Source organism: Larus michahellis, chromosome 3 (assembly GCF_964199755.1).
Source record: "Larus michahellis chromosome 3, bLarMic1.1, whole genome shotgun sequence".
Lineage (NCBI taxonomy): Eukaryota > Metazoa > Chordata > Aves > Charadriiformes > Laridae > Larus > Larus michahellis.
In genome coordinates, this window is record NC_133898.1 from 71,403,056 (window position 1) to 71,427,332 (window position 24,277).

The following is a 24,277-nucleotide window of genomic DNA, read 5'->3' on the forward strand; positions in this document are numbered from 1 at the left end:
CACATTAGAAAATCAGGCAGTACTGCAATGCACTGCCAACAACAAGTAAAAATTCAAAACCAGATTCTGAGTGGTTTGAATAGAGCTATAAACACGTTATTATATCCCAGCAGCACATAAGAAAACTACGTCTGAGAAACACTGGCAGCAAAAAAGAATAAAATAGCGTTTTAGGCCCCAAACTGCCTGAAAGAATCCACAACTGATCAGTGATCCAACACTGCAAATTGCTCTAAAAAAAAGCTGATCAAACTCTCTTACTCAAAGGACTAACAACTTCCCATATTTTGTGTCATGTGCATCACATTTTGCATGAGTGCTGTTGCCTGCGGCGTGCCACAAGAACCACAGAAGACTAACAGAGGCAGGGTGAGCTACACTTGACGTATGCTGGCATCTGTCTGAAGCAAGGGGAGATCGCTCTCACTGTTCACTGTTACATTGTGCTTAGAAGAAAGCGGCAGTGGGTGCTGGCTATGAAGTTCTGCTAGTAATTAAGAAGAAAATAAAAGCACACTCACTGCAAAAATGTAACTGATATAAAAGCAGATGAGAGAAAAACTGTTTTAACATTCAGTATTATTAAATTATTACATACAGAACTATATGATTTTGTTACATATTGCTATATTATTTCATAACAATACATTACATACAATATAACATATATGGTATATCGTATATAACATACACACTATAATTACATTATTACTTAATATTATTAGGAAAGGCAAAAAGTAAGACTGATCTGTAGGAAAAGTAAAAAGCCATCAGACTCTGCTGTGAAACATGCACCATCCCTATGTCTGCATTGATACTTAATGATTGTTTTTGAGTTGGCTGAACAATTAACAGTGCTTTTTAAAGAGACAGTACTTACATAGTCAGGGTGACTAAGGAACATCATGCTGACACAAAAAGCTAGCACTACTCTGCATGGCACTGCACTGTGCCGTGCAAACATACTGTTTGCCTCTATTTAGCTGGAAACTCATATAACCATGTAATTCCCACGTAAAACTGTGCTCAGGGTCCTCACTTCTCTTAGGAGGCTGTCCCACATAATTTCTTCTTTAGTTAGATAAAATTAATATTAGAGTGCACTAGCGCTCTCTTCCACTGTTTCCTAACCTTAAAGTTGCTTCAGTAGCTGACATTAAATATTCCCAGCTGCAAGCCCTCTGTCTTCTGGGGAATCCCATCAGCGTTTCCATCTCTGTGGCCACGAGCCCAGTGCCTTACTCACTCCAAGGACCCACCAAAGCCAAAAACCTGCAGCCTGAGTAAGCTGAAGTAGCTAAGGCCTTCATTTCCCTTTCCCCAGGGAGCAATCAAGAAACCAAGCTTAAGTAGCCAAGCGGTAGTCTAGATAGAAACACACTCTCTCCCTCCTGCTGAAGGAATGCTGCTTTCCAAACGCTCCTCAAATATTTAATGAGAAGACAAGCAAAGAGCATCCGTGCATGAAGACATGTACTTCATATACAATAATCATTGCGTAAAATACTGAAACACTCATTGTGATCCAGTTTCTCTTTAATCCCTCTCTGAAGTCCATGTCTCAACCATTAGGCTGGAGAGAATTCCTTCCCTGTCCCCTCAACCCAAGAGTTTCTAAGGTGAAATACCCTAACAGTGGGTCTGCTCTCCATAATTGTTATAAAATAATCATTAACTGTATCTACTCAGAAAGTATTAGCATGCTAGAAGTTCATATTAAATTCCCTTAATTAGTACTAATTTATATTTTTTTAAAAAACATGACGTTGATAATCTGTAATAACTAAGAGGGTGTAATGAACTGTGCATGCCAGAAAAAGAAGTTGAAGGTAAATTAGTAGGCACCCTAATGTCTTAAGGCCCAGACCAAAATGCTAGGTCTGCACATCTTGAACACAAACGCGTTTTAAGGATGGCAAAAGGAAACACAGCACAGAGCAGACTAAACTCTGGGCTACTATCACATTGCAGTTTTGAACCTGTGCTGCATAAAAGAAAAGGAGCATATCATATTTAGAATACACAGAATAACACTAATTATTTTTTTTAAATCTGAAAAGTAATTTAACATGACAACTAAAATTCAGTATGTATGTACTTCAACAAGAGAAATGGAGGTTTGGTGTCCAAGAAGCACTGTCTCAAACAACTATTCCTCTAGCCTTCTACTTAAAGAGAGTCAAACACTAATGATGAAAAATAGTGGCAAACGTACCACAATTATCTTGTGGCTGTATGTATGAAACAACTCTGCTAGTATTTCTTTGTAATGATGTCAAACAGATCAATTTCTAGCAGATAAAACCCACCTTTGATAGACTCGGTAATGGCTCTGACAATAGCCAAAGATTCAACTCACTTCAAGAATACCAACCTTTTGTTCTACTACAATAAATAATGCTACACTGTATGTTTTTAGTATTTATAGTATCACACCATGTAATCTCTAAATCACTGAAGTTGCCACTAATAAAAGGAAGCAAAAGGACTTTTGTGAAAATTTTGCACTGCTAGAACTCAGCATCTGACTCCTAGAAACGCTTTGCCCCAAACAAATTGGAGAAAAGGTGAATGTTTCATGCTCCCTCTGTCCTCTTCCTTTCTCTTTACAGTAACTCTGAAGAGAAGCTAACGAGCAAGGGGGGCAGCACGTCTCTCTTTTATCCCTCTCAAGTGAGAGTTTGCCATGGAAGAATTTTACATGGATGGGGTATCCTTCCACACTGGAAGGACATATCCTCTTCATGAGGTGTTCTGGAGTAAAGTCCACAGATTATTTTCAGAAGTCTCCCAAGTTAAATTTGGGAACAAGACTCATGCTCATGAGTCACTATGGTATTATCAGTATTATACTTAAAATAACGAGGTCGGCATGTATCAGGCCAAACTTTTTAAATGCATTTGTTCTGTTTCGCTTTTTCAAGTATGGTCTGACCATTTTTATAAAATTCTGAAAAGTAAATGCCACTGCACAGACTTCTTGCCTTGAAGATTCACGAAGCAGTAAGTGACCGAGGCATGTCACAATGAAAGATGCACTCTTGGAAGATGCTCTGACATTACAGCAACGGGAGTGAACATGAGACATGTAGCAACAAGCGCTACACACCACAGCACTGCAAAATATAAATCATCCACAATATTTTGATTTGCTTTAGAAGAAAAACCCAGTCATTACCACAGTGGCCTCAGGAAAAAAAACATCCCTGTTCCAGCAAAACCAGGTCATAGAGTCCATCTTTACCTACTGATTTCACACAACCTTTTAGCGTCTAACAGCCCATTTAACAATAAAAAGTAGATATCAGTAAAAGTCACACACAATTTAAAATCAAACTATTATGCCTTAATGTGTGTTATTTCATGGACATATTATCTAGTTTGGAGGAAAAACAATAGTCTACCAGGCCAAGCCCAAGACTTGTCAGTTGGAATGCTAAAGGCTACTCTGACTTTTCACAATCAATTTGCCACATCCCACAGCTTTTTATCTCCTTTGTTCCAAAACAGAAGGCAGATCACCCAGCTCACACGCTTCATAAAACACGATGATCCATGAATTGTGAGGAGGCCTGCTAGGCCAAAAAAGGTTACTGCCACTAGCAGGAGCTGAAGAGTTTTGCACCTCCAAACCTGCCTACCCCTGGGCTGCAGTGGAGCAACACCACGTCCCACCAAGTAGCGGGGTGGTGACACACGCACGCTCAACTAATAAAGCAAGATCATGATGCCCACACAATTGATGCCACTTGTGATCCATTCTGCCGTGTAAGAACACGCAGAGAGAAAAAAAACATCTACTATCCACACTGGAAACTGAAGCTAACCCAGGAAGCTGAAGCCGAGCGCACCAGTAAGAGAGCCACACAGAGGAACTGAACAAGCGGCAGCTCCACTGAGTTATGGACAGCTTAACTACATCTTGGAAAAGACATCAAAGCAGGGAAGAGCTATGTGATGTAAAAGCAAGAAGTTCTGCAATAAGGAAAGCTGAGGGCAGCTGAAAACATGAGCCTCCGGAGTGTGCATCATTCTGTGTGAAAGGAACATGAGTGCAGCTCAACAAGCCTTAACTCATGGCAGGAAAGCATGTCCCAACAGGAGACTCAGATATGGAAGAAGACTTAGTATTTTTCTATTGGTGACTTTCAGCTGTCCTGTTAATTTTTCCCAAAAATCTGCTTCATATATACAGCTCATTAAATTCGGATGAAGAGAGATGGATGATAATGCTTGCTGGTAAAAAAATGAATATTCAGTCCTTTTAGAAAAATATTTTCCCATTGGGTCTTCACCTGAAGATCTGGGCAGAGTCTTTATTTAGTCATCGGCATTTTCTTTAAAATAAGCTGTATTTGTTTATACTCATTTTCTGTTCTGAAAAAACTTCTGATTTTCCCTTTTGGGAAAACAAACCTTTTGATATTTTGATTTTCAATTTATTAAATGTAGATACAATATGTAATGAAAATGTTATCTATAAAAAACCCACTCATCCACACATGTGTTCTACCCATAAATAATAATATGCCCTCAAGAATGCTACTTATACAACTTCTTGATTGTGAGATGTCAGTCATCTAACCGTGCACAAAAAAAGAAGAAAGAAAAACACAGAAACCATCCTGCAGCCCCATCTAGTGCGTAAGTGAGAATACTTCATCATTAACAAGTATAAAGCTGGTATTATTTTAGGTCCAGACTTCCCAAAACACGGCCCATGAGGTTATGATATGCATGCAGAGATGGTATAGCAAACCACATGACCATATTTTCTATTTAAAATCTGATAAGACGGCTGCATGGCGATTTGCAGGAAATTTTTAGAGCTTTAGGGTCAGATACTTGCCTACTGTCCATTTAAATATTTGAGAGCATGCACTGTGACTCTGGGTTCTTGAAGATTGTTTTAAGTTCTTTTTGGGACAATATAACCCCTTCAAAAATTTGTTTCTATCAAAGAGAGAGTGGAGCAAAATTAACTATCTCAAAAATGAAAGAAGTAAAGCACAACTTTTAAGGACTTGGCTGTTGCCAAAGTAGCCAATGCTGGTAGAAAGCAGAACTGGCCTCTTATTTACTCTCACACCAAAAGCCAGTCTGTTCCAAAACTCATACAGATCAGAAAATGGTTCAGAAAATCAAAAACTTATTTATCTTCATGAGGTACTTTACAATCGACGTTTCTATGCGCGACGGGCAGATGTTAAAACATGAAACACCGTATTTTCTCACACTCATGGTAAGCTGATCCCAAAAGCTGACTGTAGCACATCCTCTGGAGGGGAAGTTCAGGCCAAGCTGTGGATGCGGGCAGGCGGAGCCCTCTGACCCAGCGAGTTTGCGCTACAGCATGTCCAGCGCTGCCGCTGCTCCATAGCTCCTGTGGGCAAGCAGCAACAACCAGCACAGCTTCACCCCCTGTGCAAGCTCTGGCCCTGTCTGGGTTTTGTCACAAAAAAATTAGGAAGCTGAGGCGATGTAAATCTGTGTGTAAGCAGAACAGATGCCAAGACAAGGGAGTCTGGAAAAAAGACGACTGAGGGGGGATCTTATCAGTGCTTATAAATACTTAAAGGGTGGGTGTCAGGAGGATGGGGCCAGGCTCTTTTCAGTGGTGCCCAGCGACAGGACAAGAGGTAACGGGCACAAGCTTGAGCATAGGAAGTTCCACCTAAACATGATGAGGAACTTCTTTACTTTGAGGGTGGCAGAGCACTGGAACAGGCTGCCCAGAGAGGTGGTGGAGTCTGTATTCAAAACCCACCTGGACGCGTTCCTGTGCAACCTGCTCTAGGTGACCCTGCTCTGGCAGGGGGGTTGGACTAGATGATCTCCAGAGGTCCCTTCCAACACTACCATTCTGTGCTTCTGTGAGAACTGAAAACCAGAGTGGACCTGCAGTTAATTCACAGCTCAGACATGCCCAAAGATACCCAAATGGTACTTCCAGATCCAGTCAACCTTAAGAACATTTGGAAATTCCACTCAGACGGAAAGTCTTCGGGTCTCAAACAAGTATTATTTGTTTCATCAAAAAAGATGGGACAGATGGAAAGGACCTGACGGCTTGTGTATAGGTCAAAACTCTCCTTCCTGAAGGAAAGTCTTAAATTTGTCAATTTTCTTCACTTCCCTCTAAAAGCCACTGCCAAAGGACAATTTAATGGGATTTGTAATACGCTGAAAGTACCACCACCATGCATTAAAGAGTTGTAGTAATGACGCCAGGTACTTATTTTCAACCATTAACGTATTTTCTAATGCTCAGAGAAAATTCTGGAAGAGTATCTTCAGGCTGAAAGCCTGAAGCCTAAAAAAGCTTACACCGTGGTAATAGATTTCTGTTGCCTGAAGTCCAGTAAAATCAGTCAACTGTCTTACAGTTACTCAAGAAGAGTAAAGAGTTTTTAAGCTCAACGAAAAAGTGCTATCTACTCAAACTAACGAAACCACAGAAAGTACACAGAAAAAAACATACTTGTTTGAAAATAATCAAGTACATACACTAAATACATCATTTCTCCTTCAATATAATTCTTGAAACTTACATGCAGGTGCAGGGAAACTGAGGCTTTGCTCTGGGTAATCCCAACAAAACTTTTCATTTTTAGTTAGACACCAGTTGTTAGATGGAAACTTATGCACCTAAGATATTTTAAGGGCCCAACAAACCTGGTATCTAAAATTAAAAATGTAAGTGGGGTGCATTCAGGATGCATTTTCAGGCTCTCTTTTGGTCAGACATTCCACTGCTATTTACATTTGATGTTCTTTTCTCCCATTTTCTTCCCTTCCTTCTCTATTCACTTCCATTTTCAGCCACAGCAACACAGAGAGGTAGGCCACGCCACTCAGAATCTAATTTCCATGCGCAGTACTTTTTTCAGGCAGCAGCATCTTGCTCCTTCCAGAAAGGTACTTTACAATTTCACCAAAATAACAAATCTTCAGCTTGGCTTCAGTATAAATACAGCTCCAGTGATTTCTCAAACACCTATACATTTTCCACTTCAATCTTCCCTCATTATTTCAGAAGGTATTATTTCATGTATTCTATATATGAAATTCAGAAAACTCACTTCAGAATATTATGACTGCAAAAATGTAAAGCCTGGTTTTGTACACAAAAACTGCTTTGCCCTCTTCTGAAAAGATCGGTGGACAAAATTCCTGTTGACATGGGAATATTAACAAGCCCAAAATTCAATGTCTGTCTACTATACACAGTGAAATGTTTTAGAGAGATACCTATGCTACCTCTGAACAAACTACATGATATATTGCATTGTGTTTGCCCTAAAAGCCTTGCCTAACTGTCGTTCTCATTACTAATTAATGGCATAACTGTTATTAGCGAACATTCAAGTATCAGGAAATTCAGAATACCTTTTCCCAGTCCCCAGTTTCCTGCTGTTTCGTAGAGGCAATGCGTGTTCTATGTTACTTCTTAATGGAAATAATCACTAATCTTTCTGGTCTTTGACTTGTATGGCTTATTACCTCGATACTCAGTTCTTGACTTCACTGAAATGCCTTTTGACCGCTGCTTCAATAATTTAGTTCTCCTACAGCTTATTTATCATGTAGCCCATACAATTATTATTTCAAGAAATGGACTCGCAAAGTTTTGAAGTTACATAATAGTTTCACATCATTCTCATTGACATAGTGCCTAAGCAGTCATCAAATACAGATGAAGAAAACTTTCTTCATTTATTTTTGCAGCTTCAGCTATACAATTAAGCTGCCACTGCTGAACCCAAGACGTAGGCTTACAATGCTCTACCTGTTCTGACGTAACTTAGCCTTCAAAGAATGTAAGGTATATTACTTTGCTCTACATGCCGAAAGAAGATGCAAATGCAAATACAAACCTGCACTGTGACAGCCAAAGCCTGAATGTCCTTCAGTATCTTTATGCTCGCAGTATGTCCTGCTCCACCCACTGACTTTTTCTATGTAGATACACAAAGCCCCTCCACCATACACCATGCAGAAAGGTCATCCCTAACACAGGTTAGGATAGCAAGATCCCAATATTCAGAGGAATGCAGAATACAAAAGACTAAAACAGTTTTAGTAACTACTATAGTAAACTACTTAGTACCACTATCCTGATGCCTTACAGGAGATGGCTAAGGTTTGGTCTGAACAACGTAAGTGGATCAAGAACCTTTTGAAAAAAAGGCAGCCTTTCTTTTAATTTACAACTATACGTAAACCTAATTGCAAGTACAATCAGTCACATTATCATGGTGCTTATTCTTCACTAAAGATACCAACCTTAGAGATAGCATGTAATTGAAATGAGAAATCAACCCACAACCCCAGACACAGCAGTGCACATGAACACTCATCTAGCACAACCTCTGGAAATTTCTAATGTGCAACCTGACATGGGAAACTGGATTCCTCCAGTATGCCACTGAGACATACTTTGGTGGCCGTGATTACAAGTCTAGCCAAAGTTGGTATGGTAACTGTATTGACAGTCTGGAAAGTATCATAGAAAACAGTACTTAAAGCTAACACATTTATGATACGTCTCACTAGGATACAAAACAAAAACATCATACCAGTAGTCATAGCTCTCATCCCAGTTGTCAAAATGAACCAGAAAACGATTGTCCACCATGTCGGTTACCGTAGCAACACAAATGAAAGTCGGGTTCTTCTTGTCTACGGCTTCCAGCTTCATCCCCACTCGAAATCCCGATGGGATCACTGTCTACATAGAGGAAGACATTTAATTGAAGATAAATACCATAAATCCACAAATCTCCCCAGTGTCCACAATCAATATATTCATGTCATTTCTAAGTTTCCCAATCAGCTGCCCCAACAGAGTGGCAGCAGCCTAATTAGTTGACACGAGAGATGCTCAAATACAGAGACTCATGGTTTATGAAATAAAAAAGCCCTAAACATGCTGCTAAAATTAAATGTGTTGGTTTTAACTCTGTCTTAGACACTCTCTCTGAAAGCCTGTGTTTGTTCCACAACATTATGGTGTGAGACACAGTACTAATAACAAGTCTTAAATTTTATTTAATATACCATTTCTGAATGTGCCAAATCAGATGTTTAAACAGATTAGTAAAAAAATTAATGGATCAGAATTGCCGAGGTGAACGGGAGATTGTTACTGAATATGTTGTAGATGTTTTCATGTTAAATTTCAGGTCTCAAGTCTACAAGCACTGAAATATGCAGTGAGTCTCTACCACACACGTGAGCATACTAGCAACATTCCATACCATTAGCAACAACCAAGTACTTACTGCATTCTGGTTTTCAAACAGTGATTTAGGAGCAGCTTGAGCCTTGCATGCCTTTAGGTATGAGGGCCAGCTGAATTCTTCTTCCTTATATCCTAAATGAGGGTCATAAAAGAAGGGCAAGAAACGACAGGCATGAGACATGAGGTGCATGCAGGTGATTTGATCATAATTGATTAATTATTTGTTCCATCCAGTTCTGAACTGTTTCTTACAATTTCAAAACCGAAAAGATTATGCACTGTTAACTATTTATTCCAATTTAATATAAACTACACTGGGAAAATTTACTTTAAAACTATATATTAATTCTACCCCAATATGAACTCAATGAGTCTCTGAGGGAACACTGGTTTGGATTATTAGAAATTTTAGCAGGACACACCTTAAAGGAGCTTATAGAGTTCCAAAGAAAGTTGATAAAGCTTTTCTATTTTTATTTGGGCATCTGGTATTACGAAGAGGAATCATGTTCTTTATTTAGGGCTGGCTGAGCTTCCTTACCAAAATGTCAAATTTTCTTTACAATAACTGAGGAAAATACTCTGCTTTCTTGAGCTGCACATTATTAGTTTCTTATAGTTGACTAGGACTGACATTTGAACTATTCCTAATCTTCACCTGGGAGAACGAATAGTCATATAAATGGGCAAGAACTCAGGAGATTTCATCTCCGTTTCAACTTCACCTTCAAAACAAGCTGGAGAGCATTTCTTACAAAATCACTGCTCTGATCCTGATATCCAACTTTGCAGTCAAGAGACCTGAAGGTCCTCAAGGAGCAGAACATGTAGGGGCAGCCTAGAAACTAAAATCCGCAGTTCTACCAGATGGCAAAATATCAGTCTCAGTAAGATATCGGTTTTATACTACAATCTCCCTCCCTTCGAACAAATCTCTCTAAGCAGCACAGGCTCTCTGTCTCTCCCCAAGAAAACCACACGTTGCCACCTCTCTGCCTCACAGGTACCAACTAACTTCCATCTGGTGGTCAGACTGACTGACACACAACCAACAAGCTGGGGGCAAGTGCTCTACAGCTGTTTTTCAGTCTGTGGCTTCTACTTCAGAAACAGCAAAGGGCCTACAGGCCCCAGAGCTCTTCCCACTATGCCAGTCAGCCTAACTAAAAAAACTCCCTCCCCCTACTACGTCCTCAGGCTATCACTAATACAGCGTGGGTGTAAAACAAACTCCCTAGGTTTTATCAAAAACAGTTGCTTACACCATCAGTGCCCCAGGACCCCTTATGCATTTACAGTGTAAAGCGTCCCCTGCACGGACTTTCTGCATTTTTAATTCTATGCATACAACATTTGGAAAGAAATCTAAAGTTGTGTTGATTGTTTGCCTCTTCTAGCTTTTTTGTGAAAAAATACAATTTATAATATATTAAATTGCATAAAATAATTCACAAGAGATCATTTGTACTTCTAATCTGTAAAACAATGTGAAAAGAAGCAAATAGTCTCCTTCCTTCATTCTCCTGTTAAATAATAGTTATAGAAACATCGATTTTAGTTCATATGCTACAATCCAGTATAACAAGACCAAAACTACCACAAATTTCAGTGAGTGATTGCCTTTACTGAAATGGGTCACCTCTTGACTATTTGAAGTGCTACTCAAATATGCCACAGACAATACCTCTGCATAACCTTCTGAGAATCTCATATTTTCCAAGGAACCACAAGTAAACAATCCTTCAACTTCACCTTCTCCCCATACTGCTTTCTCATTTTTCATTTTAAATACTAGACAACATAAATTAACCTCCAAGCCCAAACAATGTGTTATGGTTTGAGAAACCCACAACAATTTATTGTTGTTTAGACAATTATTCTATCAACATATGACCCCTCCTCACCCGGGAAGGGGAACTGTGAAGAAACAAGGAAACCCGAGGGTTAAAGTAGAAACAGATTTAATAGAATAAGACTAAATAATTAACATTAATAGTACTAAAGAACCAGCATTAATACTGATACCAATATAAAACATACAAGGACTCTACTCAGCCAATGCTATCAGCAGAAGCTGTGCACTCCCAGCAGTGGACAGCAAATGTCAGACACTGTGAGCGCCACGGCTTCGGGAGGAAGGGAAGGGCTCAGGAGTCTGGCACTGGGGCTTGGAGTTCTCAGGATGGCCGCCATCAAGGGAGAGAGTCAGCTTCGCAGCAAACTTTCCAATTTGTATTGAATGTGACGTTCATGGTAAGAAATTACCTTCACATATCCCCTTAACTTGTTTCCCTCAACACCGCTGATAGGCTCCATGACTTTCCTAAGTAAAAAGAACTATCCACTGCTGCAGTATGGCGAAAAAAGCAAACACAAAAGAACAATCTTCCCACCAACTTAAAACTAGAAGAGAAACTGCAGAAACTTTTCATGAAAGTGACCCAGAGACAGACAGTAACTTTCCTCCAACAGCGATATTTCATTGTTACCAAAAACTTAAGCTTTCTAAACCAGGGATTTAAGATGGAAAAGATGAGAAACTTTCATCACAGATACAAAACTTACCAAGAAGCATGCTGTAATAACATCAATAATTCTGCAACTGGGGACTACTCATTTGCTACATGTAACTTACTACTTCAGCGGAGGCCAGCCTTCTGAGAAATTCTGATTTATGTTCAAGAAATTGCTATTTCTGCACAGCCCGTTATGAGGAACTATGCCCAATGAAAACTCCCATACTGGAGCAGCAGCACAGAGCACTCCTACCCTGCAGCCAGAGTGGAGCTCGCGTAGCACCCGGAAGAGCGGCACATGATCCTTCACACTCCTCCAAGGCTTCGTTGCAGAAATACCATCCTCTCCCACACCGGCAGGCCCTCTGCCTGTACACTTTCAGTGGCTTTACTCTCACCTTCCACACCCCAACAGTTACATCCACAATTTTGTAATTCTCCGTAATGCATCCTCTTGACTCTGTACACTCATCATTTTGCAGCCTTGAGAAACCACGTTATCCTACCCTCACTGTGTATGTCAAAACACCACATTCATTTATTTTTCACGCATCTGTCTTCACGACTTGCTCCCTTCGTCCCCACATATTCCCTCCCCACCCCAAAAGGGAGCCCATTTATCCCTTTTTCATGGTACAGTTCAGTGCAGAGGCACTCTATCTGCCAAAATATGAGTTACATAAACTGAAATAGAATAATTAAGCAAGCAAATTACACATATTTCAACACGTGTATGCCATTTACATACGCTATGTATAAATTATGCTTTCAGGCTTGTAATCTTACGATTTTTTCTCCCTCCTTATCTGTTCATTCCTCTTTTTGTCTCTATTTCAAGCTTATTCTTTGTGGCAAGAGCACAACCTTTATTAGCCTGTGCCAACACATGTACAATAATGGTGATCAATATCTAGTAATGAAAATGTCCTAAAACCTTCCACTAAAGGATTCTCAGCTGCCTGTGAGACCTCAGTTTAAGCATCCATGTCACCAGCACGTTGACATTTTACTTGCCGTAAGCGTTCATTTGGGGTTTAGGTTTGTTGCTTAACTTTCTTTCCTAATGCCTTATGAATTAATCTTACAGCTGATTTTGATTTCTTGTTTTCTCTGGATTGCCAATGAATATAAAAGGTAGGATTTCAACCTCAAGATTTTAGCAAGACTTAAAGTAGAGTTTAATTTGCCATGTTCAAACACTCTGACTAAATGAATAAAAAAGTTTCTGCCCAAAAAAATAATTGCAGTGTTACACAGTTAGTCTTGATCTCAGAGCTATGGAAAACACACACATTTCAAATCAAGCAATACCTTTAGGAGGATGAAGCTTGTGACCTGTTTTCTCACACCATCCCACAGGATGAATGTCTGAAGAATCAGCGTTCACCCAGAAATCGTAACAATCTGGGTATCCATCAAAATGGAGTCGTATTCTGTAGCCACAAACCTAAAAGCAAGAATGTATAACATACAACACTATGTTTTAAGATGTTTGCCCTATGCATAACAGCTTCTATTCAGCATTACATATATTAATAGTGTGCTTTCAGTCAGCCTTTTACTTCTGCCCAAGCCTGCACTCGATGAATAAATTCATTTGATAAAAAGGAAAGAATAAAAAAGCAAAGCTATTCTCAGTGTGAGTGCCTCCTCTTCTGGTGAAAAGAATTAACTAAAAGCTGGATATTGCCATTAGTGTTCAAAAACTTGAAAACTGTTCAACCCAATGTCAGAATAAAACAGAAACCATACAGAAGAGCATGAATACATCTGATACAATCATGGAGAAGGAGCAGATAATGATGCTGTCAAGCTACCCTGATTAATCAATATGCAAGAGAGCACTCAAGAATAACTACGTTCAACAGGCTCTCCAGAGAGATACTGAGAACTGTTGTTAAAAATGAAAAGTCAGTGAAGGCATCCTCCAGAACTTCATTATTCCATAAAGTAATAAGTTAACCACCAAGAGGAAGAGAAAAACAAGACAAACAATCTCTCTTTGTACAAAAGTTCTCCACATCTTCCCGAGTGACTAATGCCATAACTTTCCTGCAGTCATCAGTAAAAGTCTCTTGACATCAAGGTCACCCTATTTTATATTTAATTTATACTGACAGAACTTTCAGTTTGCCATCTCAGAATTCTGTGGCAAGTCATCCTGGAGTGAAACATGACCCATCGCTTAGTGATGAGCACAAGGTACACAGGAAATACTCAACCACAGACACACCATTCACAAGAAAATGGAAGAGATATCCACAGAAATTAAGAGATCCAGACATGGGAAAATAAAAGCCTAGGCTATAAAAATATAAACTGCAAAATTACAGTTGCTTAGAATAACAGTGATGCAGAGCATAGTACCTACCCTATTCCTGTTTACCCATTTTAATTCACAAAACAAAACCAAAAAAGGATCCTTGTTAAAACTACATAAAAACTAATGTAAGATATGTTTGAAAGACAAAAAAATGTCAATGAGAAATAGGTTCTCATTTGTGTTATTAAAAGCAAAGAAACTACTAATCAAAAAAATTATTTTATAAACTGCAGCAAAAAGACAAACTGAGTTTCTATGTTACACTAATTTGTAGAAGTTGCCAATACAGGCAATTTCTGAGGCCACGAGCCTGAAAAAGTTGTAGCACAATTGCAACACACTGTTAGCTATTTCTATCAGTGGAATGAGCAACTGTAAATACTATCAAACCTCTATAAAACCACTATTAATTAGTTGTCATGCTAATGCTTTTTCTAGTTATTTTTTCTTTAAAATACAAACTACGGGATTACAGAAAAAAACCACACATCATCCAACTATCATAATACATTTTCTCTAGCTGCATACATTAAATGTATATAAGCAGTCACTGCTGCATGGTACTGGGCCATGGACAGTCATATGTGGATAAATGTAGATAGTCATCACGTGTTTGTCACGCAGATTTAACACAGCGTCATTAATTTAAAAGCTATCTTCCTACATACAGCTTCTGTCTGCCTGCCAAGGAAGAGCAAGCACTTTCAGCTGCTGCTGTTCCAGGTCAGTCTCTCCCATAATACCGCACGCAACCTCTACTTACCTCAGCCACCGTGAGAACACAGTATATCGACTGGTGCTCGGGATCCACGCCCTCCAGCTTCATCCCTACTTTGAATCCGTTTTTGTTGTATGGGAAAGATTGATACTGCAATGGAAAAGAACAGTTTCAGTTCTTCTGAAAGTATACCAGAGAGAGACGGAATATCTTTATAAGGAAAAGAACAATGATTATTTATTACTCATGCTTCTGAAACAACTAATAAATTGCTTTAAAATAAGTTTTGCATTTTTAAAAACATACTGTAGAAAAGGAGAAATGGATGGTTGTTCGAAAAACACGTTGATACTATAATGACTTAAAATTGAGAGTACTTAAAAAATTTATAAAGAATTAGCAAAAAACTTATCCAAGGGAAAGGAGATGGCATAATTTGCCCTCAACTTTTTTCACTAATTGTCAATAAAACATTTTAACAATGTAATTATTTTTTATTTTTCATCCTGTAGAGTGACACTGTGACCTGGTGGTCATCATTCCTATAACAATCACAACAATGATGTTCTGTTTTGCCTTTTAATTTCCACATCTCAGGCAATCTAAGATGAACTGCAAGGCAGAAATACAAAACATCGTTTACATATAGGGATGGCCTCTTTGATGCCATCTTCTCCTTTCTGTGTTGGGTCTCAACTAGCTCATTTTCCAGGAATATTTTTGCATCACAGGAACATGACTACCCTTGTATCACATTACAATGAACCCAGAAGAATATCTTTCAAAAAAAAGAAAGTGAAAACAAGGTTTAGCAGAAAGGATGTTTTCAATCAGAAGACATCAGCGTCCCATGTATCATGCTCCTCGTCTTCTGTTAAGGAAGGAAGGAATTCAGCAGACACTAAGGTTAAATCGGAGGGAATATCAGAACAAAAATTAAATAAAACTGAAAAGCATTTTCATAAGTTACCAAATTCACAGCGAGACAGTTTTTATGTCCCAAATGGTTACAGACAAAACACAGGAGAAGCATCCTATATCCTCCCTCTTCCTTTTGTTTCAGTCTAAAAGCTACACATGCTCCCAGCACCTCTGCAGTCAGTGGAAAGAGAAGGTCATCCAGGAAGACACTCAGAGAGGTCTCACCTACTTGGAAGGAAGCGAAACATCTCTTTGGTGGCTTTGGCTGCAACTGATATAACTGAATAATAAACCCAGGAGAAAAAAAATGCAGTACATGGCACAAGAGTAGGAATATGCAGTCAAGAAGAAGGGAAGTCTGAATCAGCCTAAAGCGGCCAGCTAACAGATGTCTAACCATGGCTCTAAGTCCCTATCTAAAAATAGGTTAGATCATTTTGTAGACCTCAGTTAAGGGATTAGAGTATCTCACTGCAGTACACGCATTTGAAAAGTTATTTAATCCTAACGTCACCACACTTAACATTTTTGTTATCAATGAAAGTTTAATGAAGTTACACTATGCATAATTCTGGATACTTCCTCAAGAGGAATGTAAAAGCAGAGCTTTTTTTTTTTAAAATCAATAAACTGTAAATTTTAAAGACTTGCGGTTAATGCCATCTATATCATAAATACCTTACAGATAGAAAACTTCAGTGGAAAACTGAAATGCTAGAAATACTGACACACTGGCGACATTGACACGGTGGCCAAAAATATAGCTGAGATTTTGCAAAACCAAGCACAAGTAAAATTACAAAGAAAGGAAACAATTAAAAACTCACAGATCTGTATATTCTTTCATTATTACAATAAATATTACCATACAAACAGTACAAAATTCTATAAGCAATACACTAAAAATTAGGCTCTTATCACACAGGTATTTCCTGAAATTGAAGACCTGAATTATTCACTATTCTTTCCATTGTCAAATCTAAAACTTCTAAGGCAACACAATCTTTAGTTTGGTTTCTGTTACAGCAAAATAACAGGCAACTTTTACAAGACTAATAACTTTAATACTACTTAACAGATTTCAATTTCGTGCATTATTCCTAATACATCACCTAAGGTAAAGATATGAAAAACTTAGTAATCACGTATTATTTTTACAACAAACATTTAAAGATAATTTCTTAAGGAGAGATACAGGAACAAAATATGAGGGAAGGTAAAAGGAGCCAGCAAACGAGCAGATGGCAGAGTGAGAATTAGAAATGTTTATGTATGGTGCAAGAACATACACAAAACCTCAACGATTACATCAGGGGAGCTGGATATTGAAAAATACAGCATTCAAGGGTCAATAATTTTGTTTTACTGGAGCAATAACAGCTTGTCCATCACAGCCTAGGAATACCTCGAAGATTTAAGCAGTGCCAAGGACTCTCCATTATCCTGACCATTCCTAACTAAGGGTACAAAAAAACACCATGAAAAATACTGCTTCTGAACCGGAAAAGTAAGAGAAAAAAGAGTAATTCTCACAATCCAAATGGAAATTAAGGATTCAAAATCACTGGTGACATTTTGTGGTTTTTTTTTAACCTTACTGTTCCTGTGGCTTGCTTGTCCATCTGTAAAATGAAGAAATACTACCTGGCCACTTCTGAGTGCTATTAAGAATTCTGCCTCCACTACAGGCTTTAAATGTTGCACACTAAATAAAACCCTACAGTTACCCAGGGGCTAAAGACTTTAAAAAGAAAATATTAAATAAGATGCACTGAATGAGAAACGTACACTGTGAAGAGAAATAAAGGAAACAGTATCATCCTGTAACTCCAGACTACCACCACGTGCAGTGCCCAGAAAGGCTGGTATAAGCCTGTGTGCTGCAAGAGCATTTATAATGGAACCTGAGACAGGCAGAGCAATGCTCTGTAAATCTACCTTCCAGATAGAAGTAATACTTAACCAGATTTTTTTCTTGTCGATTTTTCAATAAGTGTACAGCACAGGGGAATGTAACCAAGGACAGTCAGGTAACTGTTGTTCTTGCACCTACAGATCTATGGATTCTCTACATTGCAATCCTAGTTCTTTTTTCCAGAGGGAATGGGTTAAAACTAGAGATGGGACGATTCAGACTGGACGTTAGGAAGAAGTTCTTCACCATGAGGGTGGTGAGACACTGGAACAGGTTGCCCAGAGAGGTGGTGGAAGCCCCATCCCTGGAAGTTTTTAAGGCCAGGCTGGTGGAGGGGGCTCCGAGCAACCTGATCTAGTGGGAGATGTCCCTGCCCATGGCAGGAGGGTTGGAACTAGATGATCTTTAAGGTCCCTTCCAACCCTAAAAATTCTATGATTCTATGATTCTTTACTTTTACACCTCAGTAATGTCTAAAAGCACCACTTAAAGGTCAGCATCACCCGCACACGTAAACTGAAAAGCTAATCCCTGCACAAGAGATTTAATAGTTGAAGTATAAAGCAAAGAGAAAGAAATGGATGCAAGAAACAGACTACAAGAAAAAAATTATAAAAAATAATATCGGCTATACATAGCAGAAGTACAGCAGCTGAGACATGTTCACATGTTTTGCCAGGTTTTGCAAGAGAAGAGAACAATGTGGAAGCTTTGTGGATTTGCATACAGAGCTCTCTTCCAAGCAAGAGAGACAGCACTAGAGAAAGCACTGAAATGACAAATGACAAAGACTACCATAGCAGGCAAAGGACAAGCAGGAGATGATGATGCGACATCTGATCAGACGACAGGCAAATGACAAAGACTGCCATAGCAGGCAAAGGACAAGCAAGAGATGATGATGTGACATCCAATCAGATGACAAGCAAAATGGGTACAAGCCAAACTAGTATCTGATGTAGTAAAACAATATGTCAGCAGGAGCTGCAAAAAGACAGGTAATGTAATCAAAGCAACAAGCCAAAAGATGACCTTTGTACCACCTATCTAAAGATATTTAAAGAGAATGATATGGCATGAAAAAATGAGGGTACGTATCAGATTTTTAGCTTCAGAGATTAGAAGGAAAGGCTAGAACTTGCAAATTCTAGAAAAGCATCTGTTTTCTGTAGTCTCAGTTGACAGAATTCATCTACAATTACATAATTCTTTGAAAAAGCAGAGAAAGATAACTAATTTCACATGTTCTGACTATCTTGACGATTACTGATGGATAGCATTATTTTAATCAGGTAGATTTTCCACTAGAGAGGTGTAAAATCTTCAAGTTACTTTTTTTTTTTAATTGATTTCCTAAAAATCTCATGATCTTAGGTGGTTGCCTGATTTCAAGTTCAGAAGGTCATACCTCTTTAAAAAGCTTTGTAGGCACTGCAACAGCCTTTTCTTCCTCGAGATAGGATGCCCAACACCACACTTGCCTTCCTTTAGATGGTACAGCTGTAAAGAAGCACACAATAGCAAAAGAATTCTGTAACTGTTAACTTCTCAAGAAATATAAAACCCAACACTTTGAAGTTTACAATATACCTATCTCAAATCTACTTTTTATTAAATGCATTCATGGTGTTTCTCAAGGCTTATTTCAGGAAAAGAAGTAGTTCTGTAGGTTTAACAGCTCCAGGAGCATGAAGGTTCCTGGTTTGTATAGAAAGGTTTCCAGCAGTTCGTATCTTGATTAGTAACAAGAAAAAGCTCTTTCAGGTGACAAGAACGACTTACGAAGTCTTGCACCCTCTCCCTTTTCCCTTATTGCTCGTAAGAAGCATTAAGATATACATTTGCAGATGCGTAAAAATGATCAGTTCAAATCACGAAGTACCTCAAAATCTTAAATATTTTTTTCCCCAAGAATTTCTGTTCCTGGAAAGCCTTTTCAACTGGATAACTGTGATTTTAAAAAAAAAAAGTCATGAGTGCTGAAATACTTCATTCTTTGACAGTATTCAAAATGTTTCTAACCTACTCCATCAGTTTGTAGTTTGATGGTTTTGGGTGGAGATGCAGTGATTTAACAGTAATTTCTCCAAGCCATCAGAACTGTCACCAGTGCTTTTTTCATGTCATTAGAATATGACAGAACCCTCCAGTTTCAGGTTTGCTCATATAGTACGAATACATGCATACGCTTGCATAGTAATTGTAATATTGGCTACAGTCCATCTTAATATTGGCTACAGTCACATCAGTGAGTAACAGTTTTTAGGCCTTGAAAATGAGGCACTAACTGCACTAGAAAAAGCCAGGAACTTCAAAAACAGATGGCTTGTGGGGCTGGCCACATATGTATCTACTTTCATACACCTCCACTGTGCTCTACTGATCTTCACCTAAAATGCCTCCTCTGCACAAGCAGCTTAGCGTTTCAGACCATAAGCTTGTGCTGCCAGAAGGATTCCTCACCCTCTACAGCATGATTCTGGCCTGACCCTGACTGTGGGCTACTCGCAAGAGACAGAAGTCCCTTAAGTAACAGTCTGGCTAAGCATTGCTATGATTAAAACATGAACCATAACAATAATGATGCCAAACTCTCCTGAAGAAAGCTGATAATGTAACCAAAAGATAACACATTTCAGAATCACAGCAATCGCTCAAAACTATTAAAGCACATTCATTTTATTTGTGATTTATCCAGTTTTTATCTATTCCATTTAAGAGATGTGTCGCTCAGTACCATATGCTTGGTTCTGAATATAAATTGGTCTTTTACATTAAGTCTCTTGTGCTGAACTGACATTTTCCCCAAACAAAACAAAAAAAAAAACAGAAGAAATCGGTACAGATCTTTCCGTCAATGGACAGCAGTGATTTCCATAGAGCATCAGCTTTGTGCTTGTATCTCACACGCTTCTTATCACCTCAGCTTTGGAAACAACTGTTGAAATAATATTTATATTTCAGGAGCAATTCTATCTCAGGAGGGGGATCTTCCATAACTTTTATGTGTTGCATCTTTAATCAGTATTTCATCTGCTTCGTGTGCAGCAGAGCTACTTGGAGCTCTGTGCTGATTAGTGGCCTAGCAACTTCCGCTAATGGCTCCCATTCTACCAGAAACACCTTGGAGGGTGAGATGCGGGTTTGTGCTTGGTGTACCACTGAGGTATAATAGCTGCTGATTCTCCGATTCTTCCTAAAAGTATCTACCATACAAATAGCTTGAAAAAACAGTACTCATTTAAAATATGTTTTATTATGCTGCTCGATGCTGTGTCTGTCCCTTTGGACTGATCACAGCAATTATTCCTAAACAGTTCCACAAATGTGTTTATTTCCAGCACGTACCGTAGATACAGAACAGATCCCCAAGGAAACAAAAGTAAACTTTCACTTCTGCTTAATGTGTGTCTTTCAACATGTGGGAACTCAATGGGCCTGATTCCCTTCAATACCGGCACTCTTTAGAGAGATGAAAAAAACAGCTAAAACGCGCACCAATTACATTTACACTCACTATATCCTCCTCCACACTGACAGAGGTATATAAACTGTAGAAGGTAATCCATCTCATACTGATGGGTTTTCTTCCCAGTTTTCACTTGGCTCTCTCAGTTCTTCAAGCCTTAAAACTTAATTACTATAAATAACACCGGCACTCTCTTTTTACAGAACTGACAAAAACGTATTCGATAGGGAATACAAATTCAGTGAAACAATGCTGGCAATTCACACTAAGAGATGGGTATCACCTAAAGAATTGATAGTTGAGATTTTTGTTCCATAAACTAACTTACTTTGTTTCAAAACCGTTATTTCCCCTTTTCTTTTTCTCCTGGTTCTCTGTGAGACTCTCAAGATCCTTCCTTCAGGTTTGTCCTCCTAAATTAAAGAGTACAATAATCTCATTAGTTCATAAGTCTAATACAGTAAAAACAGGAGACACCCAAGGTTTAACAGTGACTTCATTTAAATGGCTACTGACCTAACTCTCCACTATCTCAAACAAACCTGCGGATGTCTAATGAAAACAAAGCTAGCCATCAGTGACAAATCACAGCAGAGTGAAAATGACAGACAGAAGGACTCTCAACAGCCAGCGCTCAGCCAGCCAGCCTTGTCTAAACCAGATCACAAAGCCTTCAGCAGGCCTGGCTGAGCCAGGGATAAACAGCAGTATCTTTTGATACATTCATGCTTCCAAAACAATTTAAAGGAAAACCTCTCACAGCTTTAGTCTGCTTTTTACAAGTGTACAATTGCTTTACTAAATACAAAAGGGCACTGATCCTTTCTATTTATTTCATTGTTTGTGTGTTAACAGTTTTGCTAGCACGTGAACAGATGAACAAAGTACTCATTTGGGAGGGCAGATGCATGGAGGCAAAGAAGGTGTCCCCTGACTTCTGCCTAAGATACTGCTGTACAGAGAGCTACAAATTCCCTTCTGACAGCTCTAGCGTCTTCAGCCTTTTGACAATTAGGCAGTTGGCAGTGCTCTCCCGTTCTCCCTCAAAACTGTGCTCCTCCCAGCAGTGCCACAGATACTGAGAGCAAAATAAAAGTTACAGGTAAATGAACATGATGGGAAGGTACTGGCATAAGTTTATTCTAAAATGAAGAATAAATCCAAAAGGAAAAAAAAAAACAAAAGGTGCTCCAAAGCGTATTACACTACCACACAAAACAAAACCAAATCTTTAGCTATGATTTTGTAAGGCAAATTACATGGAAAAAATCAAACGTATTCTCTTAACTGTAATGTAGCTTTCTTTGTAAATAAATTATTGGTCTATAGTCATTTATTCATGTGCAGAGTGACAAAGTAACAGGTGTTGGGAAATATGTCCTCCTATTTTTCTAGGCTGAAGGCACAGCAAGTCTAGGTTAGTATCGTATTTCCTTTAAATTCGTTTTGTTCCGTTCTCAAAAAAGGAGGGAAAAGAGATAAAAAACAGCCCCTACCAGTTCATTGGCAATAGTTACATATTATTGGCATAATTAAATTGGCAAGTGAACCAACTACTTATCGTGGCTCTGACAGAGTGATGCTGTCACTTCTCTTTGTAGACTGATGAAGTTACTGGCATTGTAATATAAGGCAAAACTCCCACCGAGATACTTGCAGGAATGCGTTTATGATGCATACTAACAGTTTCATCGGTATTCTCTTTCTTCTCCCCATTGTCCCTGGACTCTTCTTTGAGAGATAACTTTGCTTTTCTTTTCCGAATGCCTTTGGAATCATCTTCCCCATTGCATTCCATGCTGGGCTTTTCTTCCTTTGGTTCTCTATTGCAGGAGTAACACAATGACACAAAGCCAAAATTCTTTCACTTCTCATACTCATAAAACAAGTAAAAAGTGAGTAAACCTGAAGGTCAAGTGTTTGTAGGTCCTAGGGCATTATACTAAATATAATCTTAGAACTACTACTGCAAATTACATCTGCCAAAAGAATTAATCAGAAATACACACAATAGCAACTGTAAAAGGAAAGCTGCCAGCTAATGCTGAACAAGTTCTGCATGTCTTAAACAGCGTGTCTTTTCCCGTGCACCATCAAGTGTCACGGAGAAGCAAACTGTGAAACGTTTAGGACCACAGGGCAGTTTACAGAAAGGAAGGCAATGTTAAGACTGACAAATCCAATTGGAGAAAGCTGGTATGTGACTGTACAAATTACTAAACAAGCAATCAGAACAGACAAATTTTAGCTAAAAATTAAGGAAAAACGCACAAAATCACAGATGTTAAAAACTGCCGTAATGCAGTAATAGGCAATACAGAATGGACATACCAACACAAACCTTCTTTTATGATGAGATGAACTGCACTAGCTGAAAGAAAAGGAACTGAGAAACTGCAGTATGCTCATGTTTTCACTCACTGTCAGCCATAACACAGCTCTTGCACTTGATTATAATTAGCTTACCACACCAACCATCTCATTACCCATTATCTCAATTCCAATGATTATGAAACAGGGTGGGAGTCTGACACCAATTCATGCATCCCATAGACTGTTTTACCGCTTGCAACTGACAGCAGAACACAGCGTGCTCTGAGCAAAAAAGATCGCTTTCAGCAACAGCATTAGACAAACGCAAATGTTGTTAGTGCATTTACATGAAAAATGGTGAAAGAACAGTGAAGAACTGATGGACACTCACCAAAACATGACTGCTTAATATCTCCCTTTGTCCCACCATTAGCGTTTTATCCCACCACTTTTATCTCATGCTGCATTTATGCCAAATTCTTTGTTTCTATGCTTTATAACAGCACCTACTTGTTTTTTACTTGCTGGGCACATTTCTGGCTGCAAAATTTCCCTTCAGGAACAAATTCTTCTATGGTACCATAGCGATAACAGTTTTCACAGAAAACAAGTCCATCCATTTTTGCAGTTTCCTTCAACCTTGTGGAGATCCCTGTCTTTTCTGAAAAGGCTGAACAATGAAAAAAGTAACTTCAGTTAGGTATAGGCGATACATTTCCAACCATCCTTAGAAGGCTTTGTCAAGCAAACAGAAACACGGAAGTCACACCACTCTTGTTAGAATGAAGAACTGGGAGTTAGTGTCTGTAGGGGGCCCACACTCCTGACAAGCAAGCTGGGTTTTCATATTGCAACACT

General features: G+C 38.8%; 1 protein-coding gene across 4 annotated transcripts in view; it reads right to left on the reverse strand.

The window, feature by feature from the left end:
• The window catches only part of L3MBTL3 (L3MBTL histone methyl-lysine binding protein 3), an 81,357-nt gene that overhangs the window by 31,916 nt on the left and 25,164 nt on the right, over positions 1-24,277 (reverse strand). For all 4 annotated transcript variants that reach the window (XM_074580738.1, XM_074580737.1, XM_074580739.1 and 1 more), the window contains exons 4-11: positions 23,930-24,089; positions 22,791-22,929; positions 21,435-21,519; positions 19,046-19,137; positions 14,847-14,951; positions 13,072-13,207; positions 9,285-9,376; positions 8,580-8,731 (exon numbers count right to left, since the gene is read on the reverse strand). In XM_074580738.1, the coding sequence (XP_074436839.1) occupies positions 8,580-8,731; positions 9,285-9,376; positions 13,072-13,207; positions 14,847-14,951; positions 19,046-19,137; positions 21,435-21,519; positions 22,791-22,929; positions 23,930-24,089 (961 nt within the window). The remainder of the gene's footprint in view (positions 1-8,579; positions 8,732-9,284; positions 9,377-13,071; positions 13,208-14,846; positions 14,952-19,045; positions 19,138-21,434; positions 21,520-22,790; positions 22,930-23,929; positions 24,090-24,277) is intronic.